Raw genomic sequence first — 22,069 nt, 5'->3', positions numbered from 1 at the left:
ACACCGCCGCTGCTCAGCGCGACATCCGCACTGAAACAAACAGAGAAATTCATCTGGAATCTGTCTGGCTTCGCTGCATTAAATGTTCCGCACTCCTGAAGCTGGTCACTGTAATTTTGCCCGACTTGATTTACTTTCAGTTTAATGAAATATTAACATGTACATCCCTGCCCCCTGTTCTACAGCCTACTTAAGAGATTCCCAGTTTTTGCAATCAACCCTTTTCCACTCATTGAATTTTACATTTCATTCAACAGCTTTCTTCCTGTCCAGAAATCCAGAACTAAAAATTCCAGAACTAAAATGCAATTTAATCTCTGAAGAAATCACACCTTCCGTATGTTAAAGGTGATTTATCTTTATATTTTTCGAGCAAATGGGGCGGTTTGGGGATCTTGAGGCTGGGGGCGGTTTGGGGGTCTTGAGGCTGGGCTGGGGGCGGTTTGGGGATCTTGAGGCTGGGCTGTGGGCGGTTTGGGGGTCTTGAGGCTGTGGGCGGTTTGGGGGTCTTGAGGCTGGGCTGTGGGGCGGTTTGGGGGTCTTGAGGCTGGGGGCGGTTTGGGGGTCTTGAGGCTGGGCTGGGGGCGGTTTGGGGGTCTTGAGGCTGGGCTGGGGGCGGTTTGGGGGTCTTGAGGCTGGGCTGTGGGGCGGTTTGGGGGTCTTGAGGCTGGGCTGTGGGGCGGTTTGGGGGTCTTGAGGCTGGGCTGTGGGGCGGTTTGGGGGTCTTGAGGCTGGGCTGGGGGCGGTTTGGGGGTCTTGAGGCTGGGCTGTGGGGCGGTTTGGGGGTCTTGAGGCTGGGCTGGGGGCGGTTTGGGGGTCTTGAGGCTGGGCTGTGGGGCGGTTTGGGGGTCTTGAGGCTGGGCTGTGGGCGGTTTGGGGGTCTTGAGGCTGGGCTGTGGGGCGGTTTGGGGGTCTTGAGGCTGGGCTGGGGGCGGTTTGGGGGTCTTGAGGCTGGGGGCGGTTTGGGGGTCTTGAGGCTGGGCTGTGGGGCGGTTTGGGGATCTTGAGGCTGGGCTGGGCTGTGGGCGGTTTGGGGGTCTTGAGGCTGGGCTGGGGGTGGTTTGGGCTGGGCTGTGGGGCGGTTTGGGGGTCTTGAGGCTGGGGGGCGGTTTGGGGGTCTTGAGGCTGGGGGGCGGTTTGGGGATCTTGAGGCTGGGGGGCGGTTTGGGCTGGGCTGTGGGCGGTTTGGGGGTCTTGAGGCTGGGCTGTGGGGCGGTTTGGGCTGGGCTGTGGGCGGTTTGGGGGTCTTGAGGCTGGGGGGCGGTTTGGGGGTCTTGAGGCTGGGGGGCGGTTTGGGCTGGGCTGGGGGCGGTTTGGGGGTCTTGAGGCTGGGGGGCGGTTTGGGCTGGGCTGGGGGCGGTTTGGGGGTCTTGAGGCTGGGCTGTGGGCGGTTTGGGGGTCTTGAGGCTGGGGGGCGGTTTGGGGGTCTTGAGGCTGGGGGGCGGTTTGGGGGTCTTGAGGCTGGGGGGCGGTTTGGGGGTCTTGAGGCTGGGCTGTGGGTGGTTTGGGGGTCTTGAGGCTGGGGGGCGGTTTGGGGGTCTTGAGGCTGGGGGGCGGTTTGGGGGTCTTGAGGCTGGGCTGGGGGCGGTTTGGGCTGGGCTGTGGGCGGTTTGGGCTGGGCTGGGGGCGGTTTGGGGGTCTTGAGGCTGGGGGGCGGTTTGGGGATCTTGAGGCTGGGCTGGGGGCGGTTTGGGCTGGGCTGTGGGGCGGTTTGGGCTGGGCTGGGGGCGGTTTGGGGATCTTGAGGCTGGGCTGTGGGGCGGTTTGGGGGTCTTGAGGCTGGGGGGTGGTTTGGGGGTCTTGAGGCTGGGCTGTGGGGCGGTTTGGGGGTCTTGAGGCTGGGCTGGGGGCGGTTTGGGCTGGGCTGTGGGTGGTTTGGGGGTCTGGCGGCTGGGCTGGGCTGGGGGCGGTTTGGGCTGGGCTGTGGGGCGGTTTGGGGGTCTTGAGGCTGGGCTGGGGGCGGTTTGGGGGTCTTGAGGCTGGGGGGTGGTTTGGGGGTCTGGCGGCTGGGGGGCGGTTTGGGGGTCTTGAGGCTGGGCTGGGGGCGGTTTGGGGGTCTTGAGGCTGGGCTGGGGGCGGTTTGGGGGTCTTGAGGCTGGGCTGGGGGCGGTTTGGGCTGGGCTGTGGGTGGTTTGGGGGTCTGGCGGCTGGGCTGGGGGCGGTTTGGGCCAGGCTGTGGGGAGGTTCTGGGCAGTGGTTAAGGAGTGAGGGGGTTCAGACAGACCCAGCTGTCCTCAGGGGTATAAGTAGAACATTCTGCTGGGTCCTCAAAGCCATCAGGAGGCTCGCGCGTGTGTCGCTGTTCATATTCATTTCTGTTAGAGGGTTCCAGCATGTCTTTCATTGATAAGCTCAATGACATGCACACTCTCGGTGGTCCAATAGATGGAAGGCTCTACTCTGAAGAAGACGTCCCAGATGAAATGCTAGTCACAGTGTTTTATTAAAGATGGCAAGTTCCTTTTTATTAAAGAGTGCAGCTCTCCATATGGTGGGTTTGTCCCTGTGAAGTTCATTCATTCATTCATTCATTCTTTCATTGATTGATTGATTTGATTAATTAAGAATGTGTTGTCTTTTCCCAGGACAACCTGAGGAAAATGGTAAAATGGTAAAGAACAGTCTCACTCTCTCCAGTGCATCGCTGTATGGGGTCCACCACTTTTGGTAAACTGATTAACTGTTCCATCATATTATTGAAGAAAAAATGATAGGATTTGCGATAATAATAGTATATAATATAATATTATATAATAATTCCCAATTGTGCTATATTATTCTATTATTCTACTATTTGTAAGGTAAAGCACTAACATCATTCCAAAAGGTAACACTTTCCAATGATGCCATTATTCTATTAGAGTACCACTGTAATATGATTTGTCCTTCACTTGATTTTCTTTCTTTTTTTACAGATTCTTTTTTATGCTTCTCATAAATAAAATATGAGGAGTTAAGAGCATGTCAACAAGTTCATTTTTCTGAACAATGTCATCTTTTTCAATGCTCTTTCAGAATAACAAATGAAGATAGTGTGCCTACAGCATTGTTTGCTGTTAAAACAGAAAATGTGTGTCTTTGGTGTGGAAGTGAATTCCTCTTCATTAAATCACCCTGGAACAAAGTAAACAGGGGATCCAGGGATATTATGAACAAAGACTAGAAATTGTGGGAAATTTAGAGAAGAAAAAGGAAGACATGGTAATCCATCAGCAGTGTGTGCACAGGGGCCCAGAGGCGACATCTTTATGCACAAAGAGAGAGAGAAAGTAAGTCTTCAAAGAAATCGTGTTTATTATCGGTGAGCTCTCCTATTTATACGGCTTGTTTGATTGTCCATTTGTGTGTGGAATGGAACACTGCTCTCATATACCAGCTAGCAACTCACATATAAAAAGCAATACATACTGGAGAACTTCATTATAATCCTCAGCTATCCTGCTACTGCTTTCAGCAAGGCTATTTATAACTGAAGTGTTGTCATTATTGAGGGTATTATGATTATTTACTTACTTTCCAGTCAATCCATTTTATGCATTATTCAATTTTACGGCTCCCTGTCCAATGGCTACTGTGCTTTAATGGCACTGAGGAGACTCCGACCCATTTCCCTCAGTGCACATCAGTAGAAGAAGAGGTGAGGTCTCCTGGTGAAAAGGTACTCGTGCTCACAGTCAGTGCAGCAGCTCATGACTTGAATGAATCAGACAGTGAGCCTGGGCAGATGGCGAGGCAGCTCTGACAGATGGAGGGATGGACTCAGGGTGTCTTTAACCCACCGCATGGGTCTTTGGAGCATATACACGTCAGTGCCTCTCAACAATGAAACCAGCTCACACACACACACAGGAGCTCACGTACACACACACACACACACACAGTGCTCACACACACATACACACACACACAAACACACACACATAAACTGCAGATTAATCCCTCAGTAAAATGTAGTTGTACTAAATCATTACATGTGCTCACTGTGCCGGAACATTCTGAAGAATGTGGCTCCCATAGCCGGTCGGCCCCTAAAGTAAAAATTCATCTGAGACCTGAGATTCATCTGTACATGCGTTCTGCATTGAGTTCATCAGAGCCATCCCTGGCATATACACAGAGCTGGCCTCTTTGGTGTTTTTCCACATTGCAGTCCGGTGTGTACACTATTGCTCTGGTCACTGGTGCATACACTATTGCACTGGTCACAGGTGTGTACACTATTGCTCTGGTCACTGGTGCATACACTATTGCTCTGGTCACTGGTGTGTACACTATTGCACAGGTCACTGGTGTGTTCACTATTGCACTGGTCACTGGTGTGTTCACTATTGCTCTGGTCACTGGTGTGTACACTATTGCTCTGGTCACAGGTGTGTACACTATTGCACAGGTCACTGGTGTGTTCACTATTGCTCTGGTCACTGGTGTGTTCACTATTGCACTGGTCACTGGTGTGTTCACTATTGCTCTGGTCACAGGTGCATACACTATTGCTCTGGTCACTGGTGTGTTCACTATTGCACAGGTCACTGGTGTGTTCACTATTGCACAGGTCACTGGTGTGTTCACTATTGCTCTGGTCACTGGTGTGTACACTATTGCTCTGGTCACTGGTGTGTTCACTATTGCACTTGTCACTGGTGTGTTCACTATTGCTCTGGTCACTGGTGTGTACACTATTGCACTGGTCACTGGTGTGTTCACTATTGCACTTGTCACTGGTGTGTTCACTATTGCACTGGTCACAGGTGCATACACTATTGCTCTGGTCACTGGTGTGTTCACTATTGCTCTGGTCACTGGTGTGTTCACTATTGCTCTGGTCACTGGTGTGTACACTATTGCTCTGGTCACTGGTGTGTTCACTATTGCACTGGTCACAGGTGTGTTCACTATTGCTCTGGTCACTGGTGTGTTCACTATTGCACTGGTCACTGGTGTGTTCACTATTGCTCTGGTCACTGGTGTGTTCACTATTGCACTGGTCACTGGTGTGTTCACTATTGCACTGGTCACTGGTGTGTACACTATTGCTCTGGTCACTGGTGTGTTCACTATTGCTCTGGTCACTGGTGTGTTCACTATTGCACTGGTCACAGGTGTGTTCACTATTGCTCTGGTCACTGGTGTGTTCACTATTGCACAGGTCACTGGTGTGTACACTATTGCTCTGGTCACTGGTGTGTTCACTATTGCTCTGGTCACTGGTGTGTTCACTATTGCTCTGGTCACTGGTGTGTTCACTATTGCTCTGGTCACTGGTGTGTTCACTATTGCTCTGGTCACAGGTGTGTACACTATTGCACTGGTCACTGGTGTGTTCACTATTGCACTGGTCACAGATGCATACACTATTGCACAGGTCACTGGTATGTACACTATTGCACAGGTCACTGGTGTGTTCACTATTGCTCTGGTCACTGGTGTGTTCTCTATTGCACAGGTCACTGGTATGTACACTATTGCTCTGGTCACTGGTGTGTTCACTATTGCTCTGGTCACTGGTGTGTACACTATTGCTCTGGTCACTGGTGTGTACACTATTGCACTGGTCACTGGTGTGTTCACTATTGCTCTGGTCACTGGTGTGTTCACTATTGCACTGGTCACTGGTGTGTTCACTATTGCACTGGTCACTGGTGTGTTCACTATTGCACTGGTCACAGGTGTGTTCACTATTGCTCTGGTCACTGGTGTGTTCACTATTGCTCTGGTCACTGGTGTGTTCACTATTGCTCTGGTCACTGGTGTGTTCACTATTGCTCTGGTCACTGGTGTGTACACTATTGCACTGGACACTGGTGTGTTCACTATTGCTCTGGTCACTGGTGTGTACACTATTGCACTGGTCACAGGAAAATGGTTAAAGAAGGTCTTATCTATGGACTCTGAAAGGTTGTCAAAGAACACAGCCTTCTTCAGAAAGCTCTGCTCAATACAAGCCTTTCATATCAGTGTACTACAACAAATGAAAGATCAGCTATAAATAAAAACAATCACACTCAGGGATATAAAGGGCTATAACACTGCAGCTGTTTCATGGGCTTGTGTGTATGGAGTGGCCCCTCACCTCTGGGTAAATATGTAGGCTTAGTTTTAGTGATGGTTTGAAAAATAGCCATGGCCATTTCTGACAAGAAAATCTTTTTGATGTGGTCCACTGGACTACAGGTATTAAAGAACAAAACAGTGTCAGGTGTACACTGACTGAGTGCCCAAGGTGCCAGAAAATTTATGAAACACATCCAGGATACACTTATAAGGTCAGCAGGAAGGGCGATTTTCTGTTTCCTCCACTGGGCTAATATACGTGGGTAAGATGAAAACATCTGACTCACCCCATTAAAATGTGACTATGGAAGGGGGACTAAGCCCTTTCTTTAGGGAGCAACATGAAACACAGTATGAATAAACCTGAGGCACTGAGACAGCTGCGCTGAATGTGATTGGGTCTCACTGTCACATGTGGTCCACACCCCAGACTGTTGCCATGGTTTTATTTCTAAAAATGTCTTTTCATGAGATCAATGGCACTAATGGTTTATAATGGTGTTGCGATTCCAGCAGCTTTGTGTTAACGGGGAGGTAGGCTGGTTCCTGGAGTTCCCATTCTGTGAAGAGCACACACTCCGGACTGGCAGGGCCGTGGCGGCTGAGTTCTGCCTCATCAGAACCGGCAGGTTGTCTGACAGATGGAGCGGGACCCACATTCCCACAGGAGACCGCGAGGAGAGCAATGACAGTTACACTCATACAGGGTAGCTGATCACTAAAGTGCACAGTACACAGGTCATATTCGCTCATACAGGGTAGCTGATCACTAAAGTGCACAGTACACAGGTCATATTCACTCATACAGGGTAGCTGATCACTAAAGTGCACAGTACACAGGTCATATTCGCTCATACAGGGTAGCTGATCACTAAAGTGCACAGTACACAGGTCATGTTCACTCATACAGGGTAGCTAATCACTAAAGTGCACAGTACACAGGTCATATTCACTCATACAGGGTAGCTGATCACTAAAGTGCACAGTACACAGGTCATATTCGCTCATACAGGGTAGCTGATCACTAAAGTGCACAGTACACAGGTCATATTCGCTCATACAGGGTAGCTGATCACTAAAGTGCACAGTACACAGGTCATGTTCACTCATACAGGGTAGCTGATCACTAAAGAGCACAGTACACAGGTCATGTTCACTCATACAGGGTAGCTGATCACTAAAGTGCACAGTACACAGGTCATATTCACTCATACAGGGTAGCTGATCACTAAAGTGCACAGTACACAGGTCATATTCGCTCATACAGGGTAGCTAATCGCTAAAGTGCACAGTACACAGGTCATATTCGTTCATACAGGGTAGCTGATCACTAAAGTGCACAGTACACAGGTCATGTTCACTCATACAGGGTAGCTGATCACTAAAGAGCACAGTACACAGGTCATGTTCACTCATACAGGGTAGCTGATCACTAAAGTGCACAGTACACAGGTCATATTCGTTCATACAGGGTAGCTGATCACTAAAGTGCACAGTACACAGGTCATATTCGCTCATACAGGGTAGCTAATCGCTAAAGTGCACAGTACACAGGTCATATTCGTTCATACAGGGTAGCTGATCACTAAAGTGCACAGTACACAGGTCATATTCGTTCACTAAAGTGCACAGTACACAGGTCATATTTGCTCATACAGGGTAGCTGATCGCTAAAGCGTACAGGATCAGGATGTGGGTCATATTCGCTCATACAGGGTAGCTGATCGCTAAAGTGCACAGTACACAGGTCATATTCGCTTATACAGGGTAGCTGATCGCTAAAGTGCACAGTACACAGGTCATATTCGCTCATACAGGGTAGCTGATCACTAAAGTGCACAGTACACAGGTCATATTCGTTCATACAGGGTAGCTGATCGCTAAAGTGCACAGTACACAGGTCATATTCACTCATACAGGGTAGCTGATCGCTAAAGTGCTCAGGATCAGGATGTGGATCATATTCACTCATACAGGGTAGCACAGTATGCAGGACAGGCCCTGTTCGCGGAGTGGAGAGCAATGTGGAACAGGGGCTTATTAAAACATTTTTGATAGAACATTTCTGCTTCAGTAATGCACACAGTCAAATCACAACACGGCCTTCAGCCATTCAATATATGACACTATCGCTGTATTCTACAGTGATAAATGCAGTTACCAATTCCTATGCCTTTCTATATTGCATGTTTCCTCTCTCTCCTGCTGCACATGTGCACTGGCAGTGATGGGGCTGTGCCATGCTGAGTCACAGAACACATTTAAAGCTAAGGCTGAGGAAGTTCACAGAGGTAGAAAAGTCGAGTTTCTGGCACAGACTGAATTATTTTGTCCTGGAACGTTAGGACTTGTACACTGACTTCCTCAGCAGATCCATCAGAACAAACGGAATTGGTATTTCATTAATTTAATTGGTGGCTTAATTCAAGTTCTGAGATAATTAAAAACCTGGCCACAGCAAATTAATTACTTTGGGGCAGACAACTTCCTGTTTATCTAGACATCCATAATAGTACCTAAACAACATCACTGGTTCTGAAAAACATATTATTGTTACTTTAATTTGAAATTGAAAAATGCTTAAGAATTCCCATAAGGAATTAAACACAAACAAACTGGTTCAACGATTATCTATCACTTATTTAATTGTAAAAATGGCAATATTCAAACTTCTTATACCGTTATTTTAGCCTGGTAAGGCAAGTATAAACATGCATGCAAATCCTATTTGCCGGCTGTTTCTGACAAGTTGTTATCTCTCTGCGTCTTTAATTGTGTTTTAATTTGCCGTCTCTCTGTTTGTCACTGACTGAGTGTGAGCAGGTTTGATCCTGTTCCTAGACTCCATGGACTTCTTTAGCTTGTAGATCACAATATCTTATCAAAATGCATTTCATGAAAATTCATCCCTTGTGAATCGTAACAAATACAGACCTCTTTTCCCTTGCTAATATGGCATTTCTTCTGATAGTGCTGAAACAGAGGTAGGTTCCAGAAAGAAAGTGAGGTGGTTAAGGCTTAACCAGGGAGACATGAAGTGCATGGGGTTAGGGTTAGGGTTAGCAGAAGGGTTAGGGTTAGGGTTAGGGTTAGGGTTAGGGTTAGCAGAAGGGTTAGGGTTAGGGTTAGGGTTAGCAGAAGGGTTAGGGTTAGGGTTAGGGTTAGCAGAAGGGTTAGGGTTAGGGTTAGGGTTAGCAGAAGGGTTAGGGTTAGGGTTAGGGTTAGCAGAAGGGTTAGGGTTAGGGTTAGGGTTAGCAGAAGGGTTAGGGTTAGGGTTAGGGTTAGCAGAAGGGTTAGGGTTAGGGTTAGCAGAAGGGTTAGGGTTAGGGTTAGCAGAAGGGTTAGGGTTAGGGTTAGGGTTAGCAGAAGGGTTAGGGTTAGGGTTAGGGTTAGCAGAAGGGGCAGGGTTAGGGTTAGGGTTAGGGTTAGGGTTAGGGTTAGCAGAAGGGTTAGGGTTAGGGTTAGGGTTAGCAGAAGGGTTAGGGTTAGGGTTAGGGTTAGCAGAAGGGTTAGGGTTAGGGTTAGGGTTAGCAGAAGGGTTAGGTAAGTAAGAAATCTTTATTTCCCAAGTTGTCCCATATTAGGGCCTCTTGGGAAATAAAAGTTTGCACTGGCCATTCAGGGTACTGAAGCCTTTAAGTAGGAAGAATTTGGTCCCTCTTGTGTCGGTGCTCTATGTGCGTTGATTTAGTCCTCTTGGAAATAGAGTGCTAAGTTTGAGAATCCAGTGTTTCTCAAACCTGCGTCTCTCCTCCGGTGTCCAATTGTTGTTCATTTGAAGGCCCGATATTTCTAGTGCCTCAAGTCCATGGTGAAGGAAATGAGCCACCAGGTGTGTGTCTGTCTCTCTGTGATTTCTAATGTTGTATATATGTTGTGCTAGTCTACATTTAATTGTGTTCCCTGTTTCTCCTACATATATTATACCACATTGTTTGCACTTAATGGCATATATGCAGTTTTTAGTGTTTTTATTTAGTGTTTGTTTTATTATGTAGGTTGTGTTGGTAGTGGTGTTTCTGACTGTAGTGGCTTGTTTGTAAAATATTGGGCCCTGTGTCGGTAAAGTATTAATTTCTGGTAGTTTGCTGTTTACCAGATGATCTTTAAGATTTTTATTTCTTTTATATGCTGAGATAATTTTATAGTCCTGGATAATGTTTGTGTTTTGTAGAGTGCGGGTTAGATTAAATTTAATTTTTCTGTTTGCAGCTAGGCTAAATGCTGAGTAGGTGGTGATTAGCGGAATGATTTTGCGCGTGTCTTGTTGTCTGGTGGTCAAGAAAGTTTTCCGGACCTGTCTGAGGAAAGATCTGGAATACCCCCTTGGTTTTAATGCATTGAAGAGGGTCTGGGTAGCCTCTTCAAAATCTATTACCTGTGTGCAAATCCTGTTGAACCTGAGCAATTGTGATTTGATCAGGCCCTTGAAAGTGTGTTTAGGGTGGAGACTGTTTTTATGTAAAAGTGTGTGTGTGTCAGTCTCTTTAAAGAAAACTTTAGTGTCTAAAGTGTGTGTTTGGGAAAAAGAGGGTCCCTTGTATGTGGTAGTGTCCAAGAAATCTATTTGTTGGTTATGCGTGATGTATTTAACTGTTATCATTCTATGGTGTGTGTTGAGGATTTGTATAAAGTGTTTGAAGTCCTCTAAACTGTGTGTCCATGTTCCCCATATGTCATCTAAGTATCTAAAATAATTGGTGGGTAATTTGGGGCATTTTTGAAAAACAGTCTCCTCCCAGTGTGCCATGTAAATGTTAGCGTAGGCCGGTGCAAATTTCTTACCCATCGCTGTGCCGCTGATTTGTAAAAAGAATTCTTTGTTGAATTCAAAATCATTTTTTGTCAGGTTGATTTCTAACAGTTGTAGGAGAGATGTATCCGGGCGGCTGTCGTCCGGGTATTTCTCCATCCAGAGTTTTACAGCTGTTAGCCCTGCTGCAGTGTTTATGTTTGTGTAGAGACTATCTATGTCAATTGTGAATAAAATGGTGTCCTGTGTTATTTTAGTGTTTTTAACTATGCGTATGAAGTCGTATGTGTCTTTTATGTAGCTGTTGTGCTTAGTTGATAGTGGAGTGAGGAAATAGTCTATGTATTCTGCGATCCTGTAGGATTCGCTGTTGCAGTCTGAAACAATAGGTCTCCCTGCCGGGATCTCATATGGTACACTCCAGGACTGGGGCTGTTTGTGTATTTTGGGGAGGAGGTAAAAAACCCTTGGTCTAGGATTTTCCTCCCCCCTTAGGTAAAAACTTTGTTTTTTTGTGATGTAATTGTTTTCTAATAGTGTCTGTATAATGTCATATATTTCTTGTGCTGTGTCTAGATATATGGGTCGAATTAATTTTTTATAGTGTGTAGTGTTGTTTAATTGTCTGGGTTAGGGTTAGGGTTAGGGTTAGGGTTAGGGTTAGCAGAAGGGTTAGGGTTAGGGTTAGGGTTAGCAGAAGGGTTAGGGTTAGGGTTAGGGTTAGCAGAAGGGGCAGGGTTAGGGTTAGGGTTAGCAGAAGGGTTAGGGTTAGGGTTAGGGTTAGCAGAAGGGTTAGGGTTAGGGTTAGGGTTAGGGTTAGGGTTAGGGTTAGGGTTAGGGTTAGGGTTAGGGTTAGCAGAAGGGTTAGGGTTAGGGTTAGGGTTAGCAGAAGGGTTAGGGTTAGGGTTAGGGTTAGCAGAAGGGTTAGGGTTAGGGTTAGGGTTAGCAGAAGGGTTAGGGTTAGGGTTAGGGTTAGCAGAAGGGGCAGGGTTAGGGTTAGGGTTAGCAGAAGGGGCAGGGTTAGGGTTAGGGTTAGCAGAAGGGTTAGGGTTAGGGTTAGGGTTAGCAGAAGGGGCAGGGTTAGGGTTAGGGTTAGCAGAAGGGGCAGGGTTAGGGTTAGGGTTAGCGGAAGGGGCAGGGTTAGGGTTAGGGTTAGCAGAAGGGGCAGGGTTAGGGTTAGGGTTAGCAGAAGGGGCAGGGTTAGGGTTAGGGTTAGCAGAAGGGGCAGGGTTAGGGTTAGGGTTAGCAGAAGGGGCAGGGTTAGGGTTAGGGTTAGCAGAAGGGTTAGGGTTAGGGTTAGGGTTAGCAGAAGGGGCAGGGTTAGGGTTAGGGTTAGCAGAAGGGGCAGGGTTAGGGTTAGGGTTAGCAGAAGGGTTAGGGTTAGGGTTAGGGTTAGCAGAAGGGTTAGGGTTAGGGTTAGGGTTAGCAGAAGGGACAGGACACGGGTGATGGGGCCGATAAACCTGGGGGCGAGTTGAATTATATAATTAGTTTTAAAAGTCACATGGCAGGTTATCTTATGTAATTTAATGCAACGTTGTAGTAACTGAACTAGGTCAATTGCCATTTCCATCCATCCATTATCTTAACCTGCTTATTCTGAACAGGGTCGCAGGGGGGGCTGGAGCCTATCCCAGCATACATTGGGTGAAAGGTAGGAATACACCCTGGACAGGTCACCAGTCCATCGCAGGGCACACACACCATTCATTCACACATTCAGATCCACGGGCAATTTAGACTCTCCAATCAGCCTAACCTGCATGTCTTTGGACTGAGGAAACCGGAGTACCCGGAGGAAACCCATGCAGACACGGGGAGAACATGTAAACTCCACACAGAAAGGCCCTGGCCGACCAGTATTCAAACCCAGAACCTACTTGCTGTGAGGCGGCAGTGCTACCCACTGCACCATCCGTGCCGACCCATTGCAATTTAAGAGTTGAAAAATTAGTTAGGAGTTGGATTTGATACAATGATCTCAGGTTTGCAAGGCAGACCATATCCACTAGGCCAAAAGACAAGTATAGGATGCAATTAATCATTTTAAATGACCCAGCACGTAAGGTATCTCATTACCCAAGTTACTTAGTCATGAGCACGACTTAGTAAGAATGTCCCTTTTGGGGATCTGAAGTAATCTCATGAATAAGTAGGTGTAATAAAGTAAAAGTGCTTGGTGAGTGTATATCCCCATCACTCTGCCAGCCCTGTGTTTGATTGGCCGTTCAGTTTGGGCTGAGAAACACATTGAAGATGTCCGCCTGTCCGGAGAGTCTCTGGCAGCTCTGATAATAATCTTTTCCCTTTTTTTGCAGTGGCTTGACTTGACTTGAAGCAAATATTTTTTTTCATTATTATTATTTTTTAAATCTTTTGCCTTGTGGGTTTGGCAAAAAACAAAACTAAAGCATCTTCAAAATACTGTAAATATTTATTGGACAACAATTCAAGGAGAAATTGCATAAAGTTATTTTAGCACAGCTTGAAATCGTAAAATTGTATTAATGTATTTTATTGCAAAGAGCTAATTTGTTATTACAGATTTCATATTCTTACATAGAGTACATGCAGTCATTCCTTAAATAATATTATAAACCTATAACTCACTGTTAGATGCTTTCCTATAATTACAAACTTCGGTATATTCATTCTGCTATGCGAACACAGCGATATTCCTAAACTGTCCATCCCCTGAATATGACACATTAATCCTCAAAAAAAGGAAATTAAATTAATCAGCACTAACATTACAATCATCCTGCTCTCTATAATGAACATGCCAGCATATTATTATTTTCATAAATTCAACAGGTAGAAAATAAATGGGCGAGGCATTGAGAGACTGGATGCACATGTCTGGTCAATTATTTTTGAGACCTGTGCTGATACCTTGATGGAGACCTGTGGGGCCTCTGAGGGAGGGGGTCTGTGGGGCCTCTGAGGGAGGGGGTCTGTGGGGCCTCTGGAGGAGGGGGTCTGTGGGGCCTCTGGAGGAGGGGGTCTGTGGGGCCTCTGGAGGAGGGGGTCTGTGGGGCCTCTGGAGGAGGGGGTCTGTGGGGCCTCTGAGGGAGGGGGTCTGTGGGGCCTCTGGAGGAGGGGGTCTGTGGGGCCTCTGAGGGAGGGGGTCTGTGGGGCCTCTGGAGGAGGGGGTCTGTGGGGCCTCTGAGGGAGGGGGTCTGTGGGGCCTCTGAGGGAGGGGGTCTGTGGGGCCTCTGGGGGAGGGGGTCTGTGGGGCCTCTGGAGGAGGGGGTCTGTGGGGCCTCTGAGGGAGGGGGTCTGTGGGGCCTCTGGGGGAGGGGGTCTGTGGGGCCTCTGGGGGAGGGGGTCTGTGGGGCCTCTGGAGGAGGGGGTCTGTGGGGCCTCTGAGGGAGGGGGTCTGTGGGGCCTCTGGAGGAGGGGGTCTGTGGGGCCTCTGAGGGAGGGGGTCTGTGGGGCCTCTGAGGGAGGGGGTCTGTGGGGCCTCTGGAGGAGGGGGTCAGTGGGGCCTCTGAGGGAGGGGGTCAGTGGGGCCTCTGGAGGAGGGGGTCAGTGGGGCCTCTGGGGGAGGGGGTCTGTGGGGCCTCTGGAGGAGGGGGTCTGTGGGGCCTCTGGAGGAGGGGGTCTGTGGCACCCCTCAGAGATGAGGTGATCCACAGAAAGCGTGAGGGAACATCTAACCTTTCATTTCTGTATGTGGGTTTGTCATGTAAGACATTTCTGTATGTGGGTTTGTCATGTAAGACATTTCTGTTTGTGGGTTTGTCATGTAAGACATTTCTGTATGTGGGTTTGTCATGTAAGACATTTATGTATGTGGGCTTGTCATGTCTGTGGAAGTTACACATTAGAGCAGAAATCACTTTGCACCTGAAGGATATTCTAGTAAGCACAATTATATTCATTAATAACATGCATTTAATTTCTTCCAGAGTAAAAAATTGCACTTGTTACATGCACAGCAATTAAGAATCATTAAAACTTTGGCCTTGGACTTAATCTTCCGATAGGTTGAAATCAGGTGATTTACATATGTACCCTGGGGAATGTTAATCTCAGCGTTGTTCTATAAACTTCTAGCACAAATATTTTTCAGGGAAGGGAATTAAAAGTGTTATTTTCTGTGGAACACAGCAGTTTGATGCACGGAGCTGCTGACACCAGCTATAAATAGCAGCCTGTTTCAATAGCAGCTCATTAAAATAATTGTGTGTATTTTCTGTTGCATATTTTCTGCTTGATAAAATGATTCATAATTTTAAAAAAATATTTTCACAGTTATTGGGTAATTGTAATGGTACTTATTTAATAACACCTGTGTTTTTTCCACAAGTTCTGTGAAAAGAAGGGTGATAAAGAGTTATTATATTATTCCTGAAGTCACATACTGAGAAATATTTGGCCATTAATGACGAAATGATGATAACAAAGTAGTAGCCGAAGGTCATTTTGCTGAGCTTTTTACAATATTCATAAGAGGACTAATTCCTTGTCTATGAAAAACAGTACATGGTTGGAACATGTCCTTCAGAGATTCCAGAAATAATAATAGTTTAATAATCCCATTGCATAATAGGCTTTGTGTTCTCTTTTTTCAGACTCAACAGCGATGTCGGCAAAGATGGTTTTCAACATGATATTCAACTGAGCACACAAACCATTAACTGTGTGACTATCTGAGTATATCATTCTTCAGCCGGAATGCCGTTCTGCTCCCAGTGGATCATTCTTCAGCCGGAATGCCGTTCTGCTCCCAGTGGATCATTCTTCAGCCGGAATGCCGTTCTGCTCCCAGTGGATCATTCTTCAGCCGGAATGTCATATCTGGCTACATGACTTCTGAAGTTGGGAAAGCGAGAGCAGCACTCAGGGGTCATTGCCATCCGTTTCAGTTTGTGGAGTTGCATGGACTGTTTTCACTTCAGAACTGTTGAGAGACTTCGACATGTCAGTTGTCACTTGTCAAACAGCAGTATGGACCTGTGGATGTTGCCCGCCCAGCAGCCTGACCAGCTATCAAGCTATCAGGTTTGCCAATTGATATGAATCTGCTCCAAGTTATACCCATATTTACCCATTGGACTCCATTCAATCTATACTTCATATTTTCATCAGTTTTACTGCCCAAGTGTTCTCTGCTTTATCAGAGACCCGTAATGCCCTGTATTTACTGCCCAAGTGTTCTCTGCTTTATCAGAGACCCGTAATGCCCTGTATTTACTGCCCAAGTGATCTCTGCTTTATCAGAGACCCATAATGCCCTGTATTTACTGCCCAAGTGATCTCTGCTTTATCAGAGACCCACAATGCCCTGTTTTTACTGCCCAAGTGATCTCTGCTTTATCAGAGACCCATAATGCCCTGTATTTTCCACATTGTGTATTGTATGTGATTAATCATGTGACCAAGGACACAGATGAGCATGTGCAGTGAGTGAAACCCATCTGGGTGCCCTGTGTGTCTAATGCATCACTATCTCTGACATACTCTGAGGTAGGGGTGTCAAACTGAATCCCTAAGGGGCCGCAGTATCTGCTGCAGACACTGCGGCCCTCCAGGACTGGAGTTTGACACCTGTGCTTCAAGGCATTCCAATTGTTTATTTTGTCCTCACCTCACCTGGAAATCCGCTATCTGTCAGAAAATTCCAGTCCGTTCAAGGACCTAGAAGCCAGGAGCTACAAGGCTCCTGAAGAGTTCTTGAGGGAGAAAACATGAGCGCTTCCCCATCTGCCCCATCTGCCCCATCTGTAACTGACATTACTCCAAACAGCAGGGCGGTGCAGGGGCATCCATTCCTTCACCTCCTTTTCTGGCTCCCTGTCCCTGCCTCCCTGATGGGCGGAGCCAGAATAGGAGGAAAGGAAAGGTGGAAAATAAGTGCAGGGAGCTGAGATCATGTCCCATGATGCCGAGGGGAAGCTCAGGTGTCGTGTTGAGTGTGAGACTCAGGTGTCGTGTTGAGTGTGAGACTCAGGTGTCGTGTTGAGTCTGAGAGGTTGCAGATGACAATGAGAGGCTTGGGTATGCACAAGTGCTTCTGATTAGTCTTCTGGGTCATTTAATCACTCAAACCTCCTGCTTGGCGCATCGATCATGTGTTCAATTATCCATATTGTGAGCCTGCTCGTAATCACGCCGCAGACAGGGAAGGTAACTAAAGGACTCAGTCTAACATTGGCTGAATCTGAACCTGAATGTGTCAGAATCCATTCAGCCTCACCAAACGCAGTTTCAAAAGGTGCATGTCTCACTGCAATATCCTGAGAAACAGTGGAAAACTAGAGAAATTTGTATGAATAACAAAACCTGTATACAATAGCATGATGTATTAGATAGGCCAGGAAAGACTAGCAGACAATTATACAAAGAAAGAGAACCAGCACAATGCATGACAGTATATTACCTTACTGAGCAGTGGGAGCAAGGACTCTGCAGTCTGCTAGCAAGCACATATGAATAATGCAGATGATATGCAAATCAACATATGAGCAGATAACACCAAAGGGGAGCACTATTTACCATCTCCTTAAAATGCCCTTCCCTAGTGCCAGCTCAAGTTTCCTTCGTGTACAACTCATCCTTCCCAGAACATTTATTTTGTCAAATAATCAAATCTGCTTCTATTGAAGTAAAATACAAATTTTCACTCTCTTTTCAGAGACAAAAGACCAATCCTGAGTGCAAACTTTTGAGGCTGTAGAAAATAATTTGCTAAGAATAATCAAATAAAACATAACAATAGATACTACAGCATCATATGAAAGGTTGTTCATCTAACTGTACAATGAATTGATATATTATGGATAGGTGATCAAAGCTAGATGATACTATTTATTAATTGTCTAGTGCTTCAAGTTGTTCTGTTTCAAAAGAACATAACAATTCTTGGTTTGAAGGCAGTTCTTTGACTGAGATCAAACCCCTGGCAGTGAACACAAAACAAATCCGAAAACAATTCACCAAATCCGAAACATTCATCGCCCCTACAAGTTAACTTGCACCGTTTACAGCTCATCATCATATACAAGTGCTGATGGATCTGAGCTCCTTATGTTAAGATTACCTGCAATCAAACCTACAGTCTGCATGTGCATAGATATGTTTTATATTTGTATATGTATACTGTGCGTGATTAATCGCACCCTCTGGCATTAACTCAGGTTACCAATGCCAATGCCAAGCACAGACATGTATAATCTGCCCACCTCACAACAGAAGCTTGTGAAATATAATTATGCGAAAGGGCATTAACTGTATTAGCATGTATTTAAGTTGATTAAATTCTAAAATTCTTATCTATTTAAGTGCATCCTTGTCTGTTCTGTATCCATGCTGAGGGCTATATGGGTAAACACAATAACATCCAAAGTAAAGTATGTTTTTTTTTCATCAGGAGAACACATTGAATCTTCATGAAAATGTCATAATTACTGTTTAATCAGAGACAGCAGGGAGATATATTCTCTTGTGTGGCGTTTCTGGTTCAGTGGAGCTTGATCTGATGATTGCACATCGACTGTGGAACTCATCCTCTTTGTAGACATGGCATCTTTGGCAGTTACCCTTGGGAAAGAACACATTTCTCTTCAGGCAGAATCAGACCTGTTTCCTCCTCTCTGAAAGAGGCTTGTGTCTGCATTCCTCCAGAAAGAGGCATTAGCATTGCTAAGATCACCAGGGACGAGGCACTGCAGCTCTAAGAAAGAGCACATTTATTCTGCAGACTCGTTTAGCCTCGGTGGGAGAGCGGGTGTGCTGCCCTCCCTCCTTATAACACACATACATCCTTCTGTTCAAATGCATGAAGATCAATTTTCCTATGCCTTGTGTCTGTTTAGACAGATTATCACAACATGTTCCTTCTCTGATAGGTGAATCCTTTCAAATTCTTGTTTGAAAGGGCTGTTTTTCTAAGGAGGATACATCTGTCTATTAAGCTTGGGCTTCATGTAAGTATTGTGGAGAAGCTGAATATACAGTTGTGAATAATGCATCTGCTTCAAGGGGAAGGATCACAAGAGAATATTAATAATGCATACACAAATATGTCACGTGCTGGATTTGTACTTTTTATTTTCTTTTAGCTCTTAAAATTGTAGTCGCAGGCATGTTTCACTTTGCAATAATGATATGTTTGTGAGAAACCTGCTCAGATATAAAAATGTGAGAAAAAGGTAATTTACTGCCAATGGAGGATCATACACAAAAGCATTTTTGATAGAGGGTTTAGCTTTAACTAAGAAACTTTCCCACACCTTTTTTATTCAGACTGACGTCACCTTATTGTCAGACTAAAAAAAGTCACCTCATAAAATATCATAATACGTAATACATATAAAATCATCTGTCTCCAGTGCCAGACATGGGCGACGCATAACGGTTGAGTCAGTCCCATATGGAGGGCACTGCACGGAGAGGAGCAGGGAAATGAATGAGCTTCTTGGCTCTAGAACAGTGACATAAATGGCCTGAAATTGGCAATAAAGCAGAACTGATGATACTCAAGTTGGCGCAGCTGAAGCAAATGGAGGTCCGCACCAGATCAGACTGAAGAAATATGACGACATCGTTGTGTTGTGTTTTTCTGGTCACTGTGGCCAGGTTCTGTTATTGTAATAAGCTGACACCCCTACACCTGCCCAGCACTCCTCGCCCTGCCCCCCTCATTACGGGCAGCAGGTGTCCAGGTGGAACTACCTGCCTACCACTGTGAGAATGGCAGACTCCTTTTCAGACTGTACTTTATCCCTCCCTTGTATATCCTTGCACTTACAATGATGATTTATTTTGGTTGTAACTGCTCTACATGTATGTTTAGTTTAATTAATGGATTTGATGCGCTTCACTTGTTCAGGAATTTATGCACTTGTAAATGGCTTTGGATTAAAAGTGTTGGCTAAATTATTAACATGTAAAAGGTACATGTAATTAGGCAAGTTAGCTATCTTGCCAACTATAGCATCAGTGAGCATGGATGATCTAACCTCAGAGTTGCTACTACTAATCTCTATATGCACTCCTGCTCTAGCTGAGGAGATATTAAAGTCCCATGTTGTACACCTTTCCAGTGTTTTATTCTCTGTCCTGATGTCCATAAGAAGACTTGTGTGGTTTGTGTGTCTTAAGACTCATGAGCTTTACCTAGAACAGGCTGTTTTAGTGATTGTGTCTTTAAGGCACCTGTGGGTAGCTGGATCTAATGAACTGAATGCCATCTACAAGGTGGGCAGTGCTGAAGCAAATGAGCACATCATGTTGATGTGATGCAGGTCATTCCTAGCTGGTCATAGCTGGGTTTTACACTATGGTTCTCTCTCCTCAGCTGCTGTGTGGTGAGTGTTCTGACACAAGATGGCTGCCGTTTGATGCTGCACATTGCTACAACACATTATAAGAGAATGCAAAAATAAATAAATATGAATAGGAAGAGGTTTAATTTCTACAGCCAATCAGTGGGGACTGTGGTCTAAAGGTCATTTTATACAGCCAGTGCAGTTGTACTCTAGTCGTTGCCAAAGGTGGAAAATCCAGGAGTCCTGCCATGAGTTTCTACTCAGCCAGCTGATTGCTCTAATTAGTTCTACCACCTGGGTGAAAACACAACATGTACATTTGGAAATCCAGGTGAGTGGAACAGAATCCTGGGGATGACTTACTTTCTGAACCTGGACTCTCTTCCTCTGGTCAGTGTACTCTGGCTCCTCAGCGATGTGACCTTCCTGAGGACATGACATTAAGGTTAAACACTGTTGATGCCGCCCAACCGGGGACTAGATTACATTTTTAATTATATGTTTAAAGACAGAATTAATAATGCATGCAAAGTGGAAAGCTGAAGTGTATAATTAATTTCACATTAAACCGTGAAATAAGTATGTTCCGAATTTTAGCCTTACGTCATGAGAGCAATGTATGAATAAATGGTTTTATTTATCAAAAAAAAATTCTATTTGATTTATTTTATAATTAATAATTATTTGAATTGATTATTTATTTAGTATCCAACTTTACCCTTAACCTGGTTTCTTTTGGAGTTTTTGTTTTTCTGTGATCACAGAGTGTGGACTAACACAGCCTGTGTTTGGAGGTGGAAACACGGTTGTGTCTGTTTCCTTCGCCTCTTTGCTTCTGTTCAGCCGTTTGTCAGGCAGACTAATTCCTCTGTGATGTCGGTCACCACAGCCACCCCAAGTCCGAAAGACGCTTTCATTTTCTCTCCACATATGGGATTAGCATTGACTGCTGGCCACACTCTGGGGTAGACACAGGGGAGTCTGCTTGCAGTGACTGACTGGCTCTCAGCACTAGAACTCATACTTTCACACAGGAAGCCGGGGAGGGAGGCCCCCTCCATCACATCAGTCGACTGCAGGGCTTAGAAGCTTCACCCCCAAGCTTTCAAACCTGTGTCAGTTATCACTTGTGCTCAATAATGAAATAATCTATAATGCAAGAGATTGCATGTGTTGGGCAGGCCTAGAAATAGATAAGAATACAGGAAATGGGAAGGTTCCTTTATGCCTGTTTAGATAGAAATGGGGCAATCTAGCCATGCCTCAACATCACTGAATCTCATTGGCTACATTCAGATCCACACACGCTTAAAGCCCAGTCCGATTGGCTTCCATTCCAATATGACGGTCAATGTGGCCAATGTGTATTTGCTGTGACACTGTTGATGATAAATGAAGATGTTTTAATTTGCAGACATTACATTGCATTCATTACAATGAACAGTGTGACTAGGAACAAACAGATTTCCCTTTTGCATTATTTTGTTACTGTGAGAACCATTGGGAAATAGCTAAAATGGTGCATCAAATGCAGTCAATAGTCATTTTTACTCATTCACAGTTGAACTGAATTATTGACACTGAAAAAAAACTTGCAGTAAAATTACAGTACTTTACAAGAAACTCTGCTGCCAGCAAAATGTACATTACATTTTTAAGACTGAATGATATTTTTAGTTGTGAGCGTAATGAATATAATAATGGTGACCATCTGTAAAATCATGGCCGTAAGTTGGCCTGTATGTTTATACTGTAGAAACATGCACTGCAACTTTTACAGTAACTTACTTCATTTACAGCAATTTTGTTCTATAGCGAATGATGTTCCACAGACCACATGGCTGTGCAGTGGACTCCCAATGTGCAGTAATAGAGCAGGTTCAGTTTAGCAATGAATGTGCAGAGAGAACTGAGCTCACCCCAGTCTGGTTACATTTTGTGTGTGGATGGGTCATGAGGTCAGCATTTCCTGCCTTCCCGGTGTCTGTGT

The 22,069-nt window shown here is 45.5% G+C and overlaps 1 protein-coding gene across 1 annotated transcript; it reads right to left on the bottom strand.

Moving 5' to 3' along the window:
- Positions 1–359: 359 nt before the first annotated feature.
- LOC133132450 (basic proline-rich protein-like) lies at positions 360–7,752 on the bottom strand. The gene is made up of 2 exons (XM_061247896.1): positions 7,708–7,752; positions 360–2,186 (listed from the first exon to the last, which is right to left on the bottom strand). The coding sequence occupies exons 1-2, from the start codon at positions 7,750–7,752 to the stop codon at positions 360–362; spliced, it is 1,872 nt and encodes a 623-aa protein (XP_061103880.1).
- Between the last annotated feature and the right edge of the window lie 14,317 nt (positions 7,753–22,069).

Source organism: Conger conger, chromosome 7 (genome assembly GCF_963514075.1).
Source record: "Conger conger chromosome 7, fConCon1.1, whole genome shotgun sequence".
Taxonomy (NCBI): Eukaryota; Metazoa; Chordata; class Actinopteri; order Anguilliformes; family Congridae; genus Conger; species Conger conger.
Note: the sequence above shows the minus strand (reverse complement) of the source record. Positions and strands in the feature narration are given on the sequence as shown.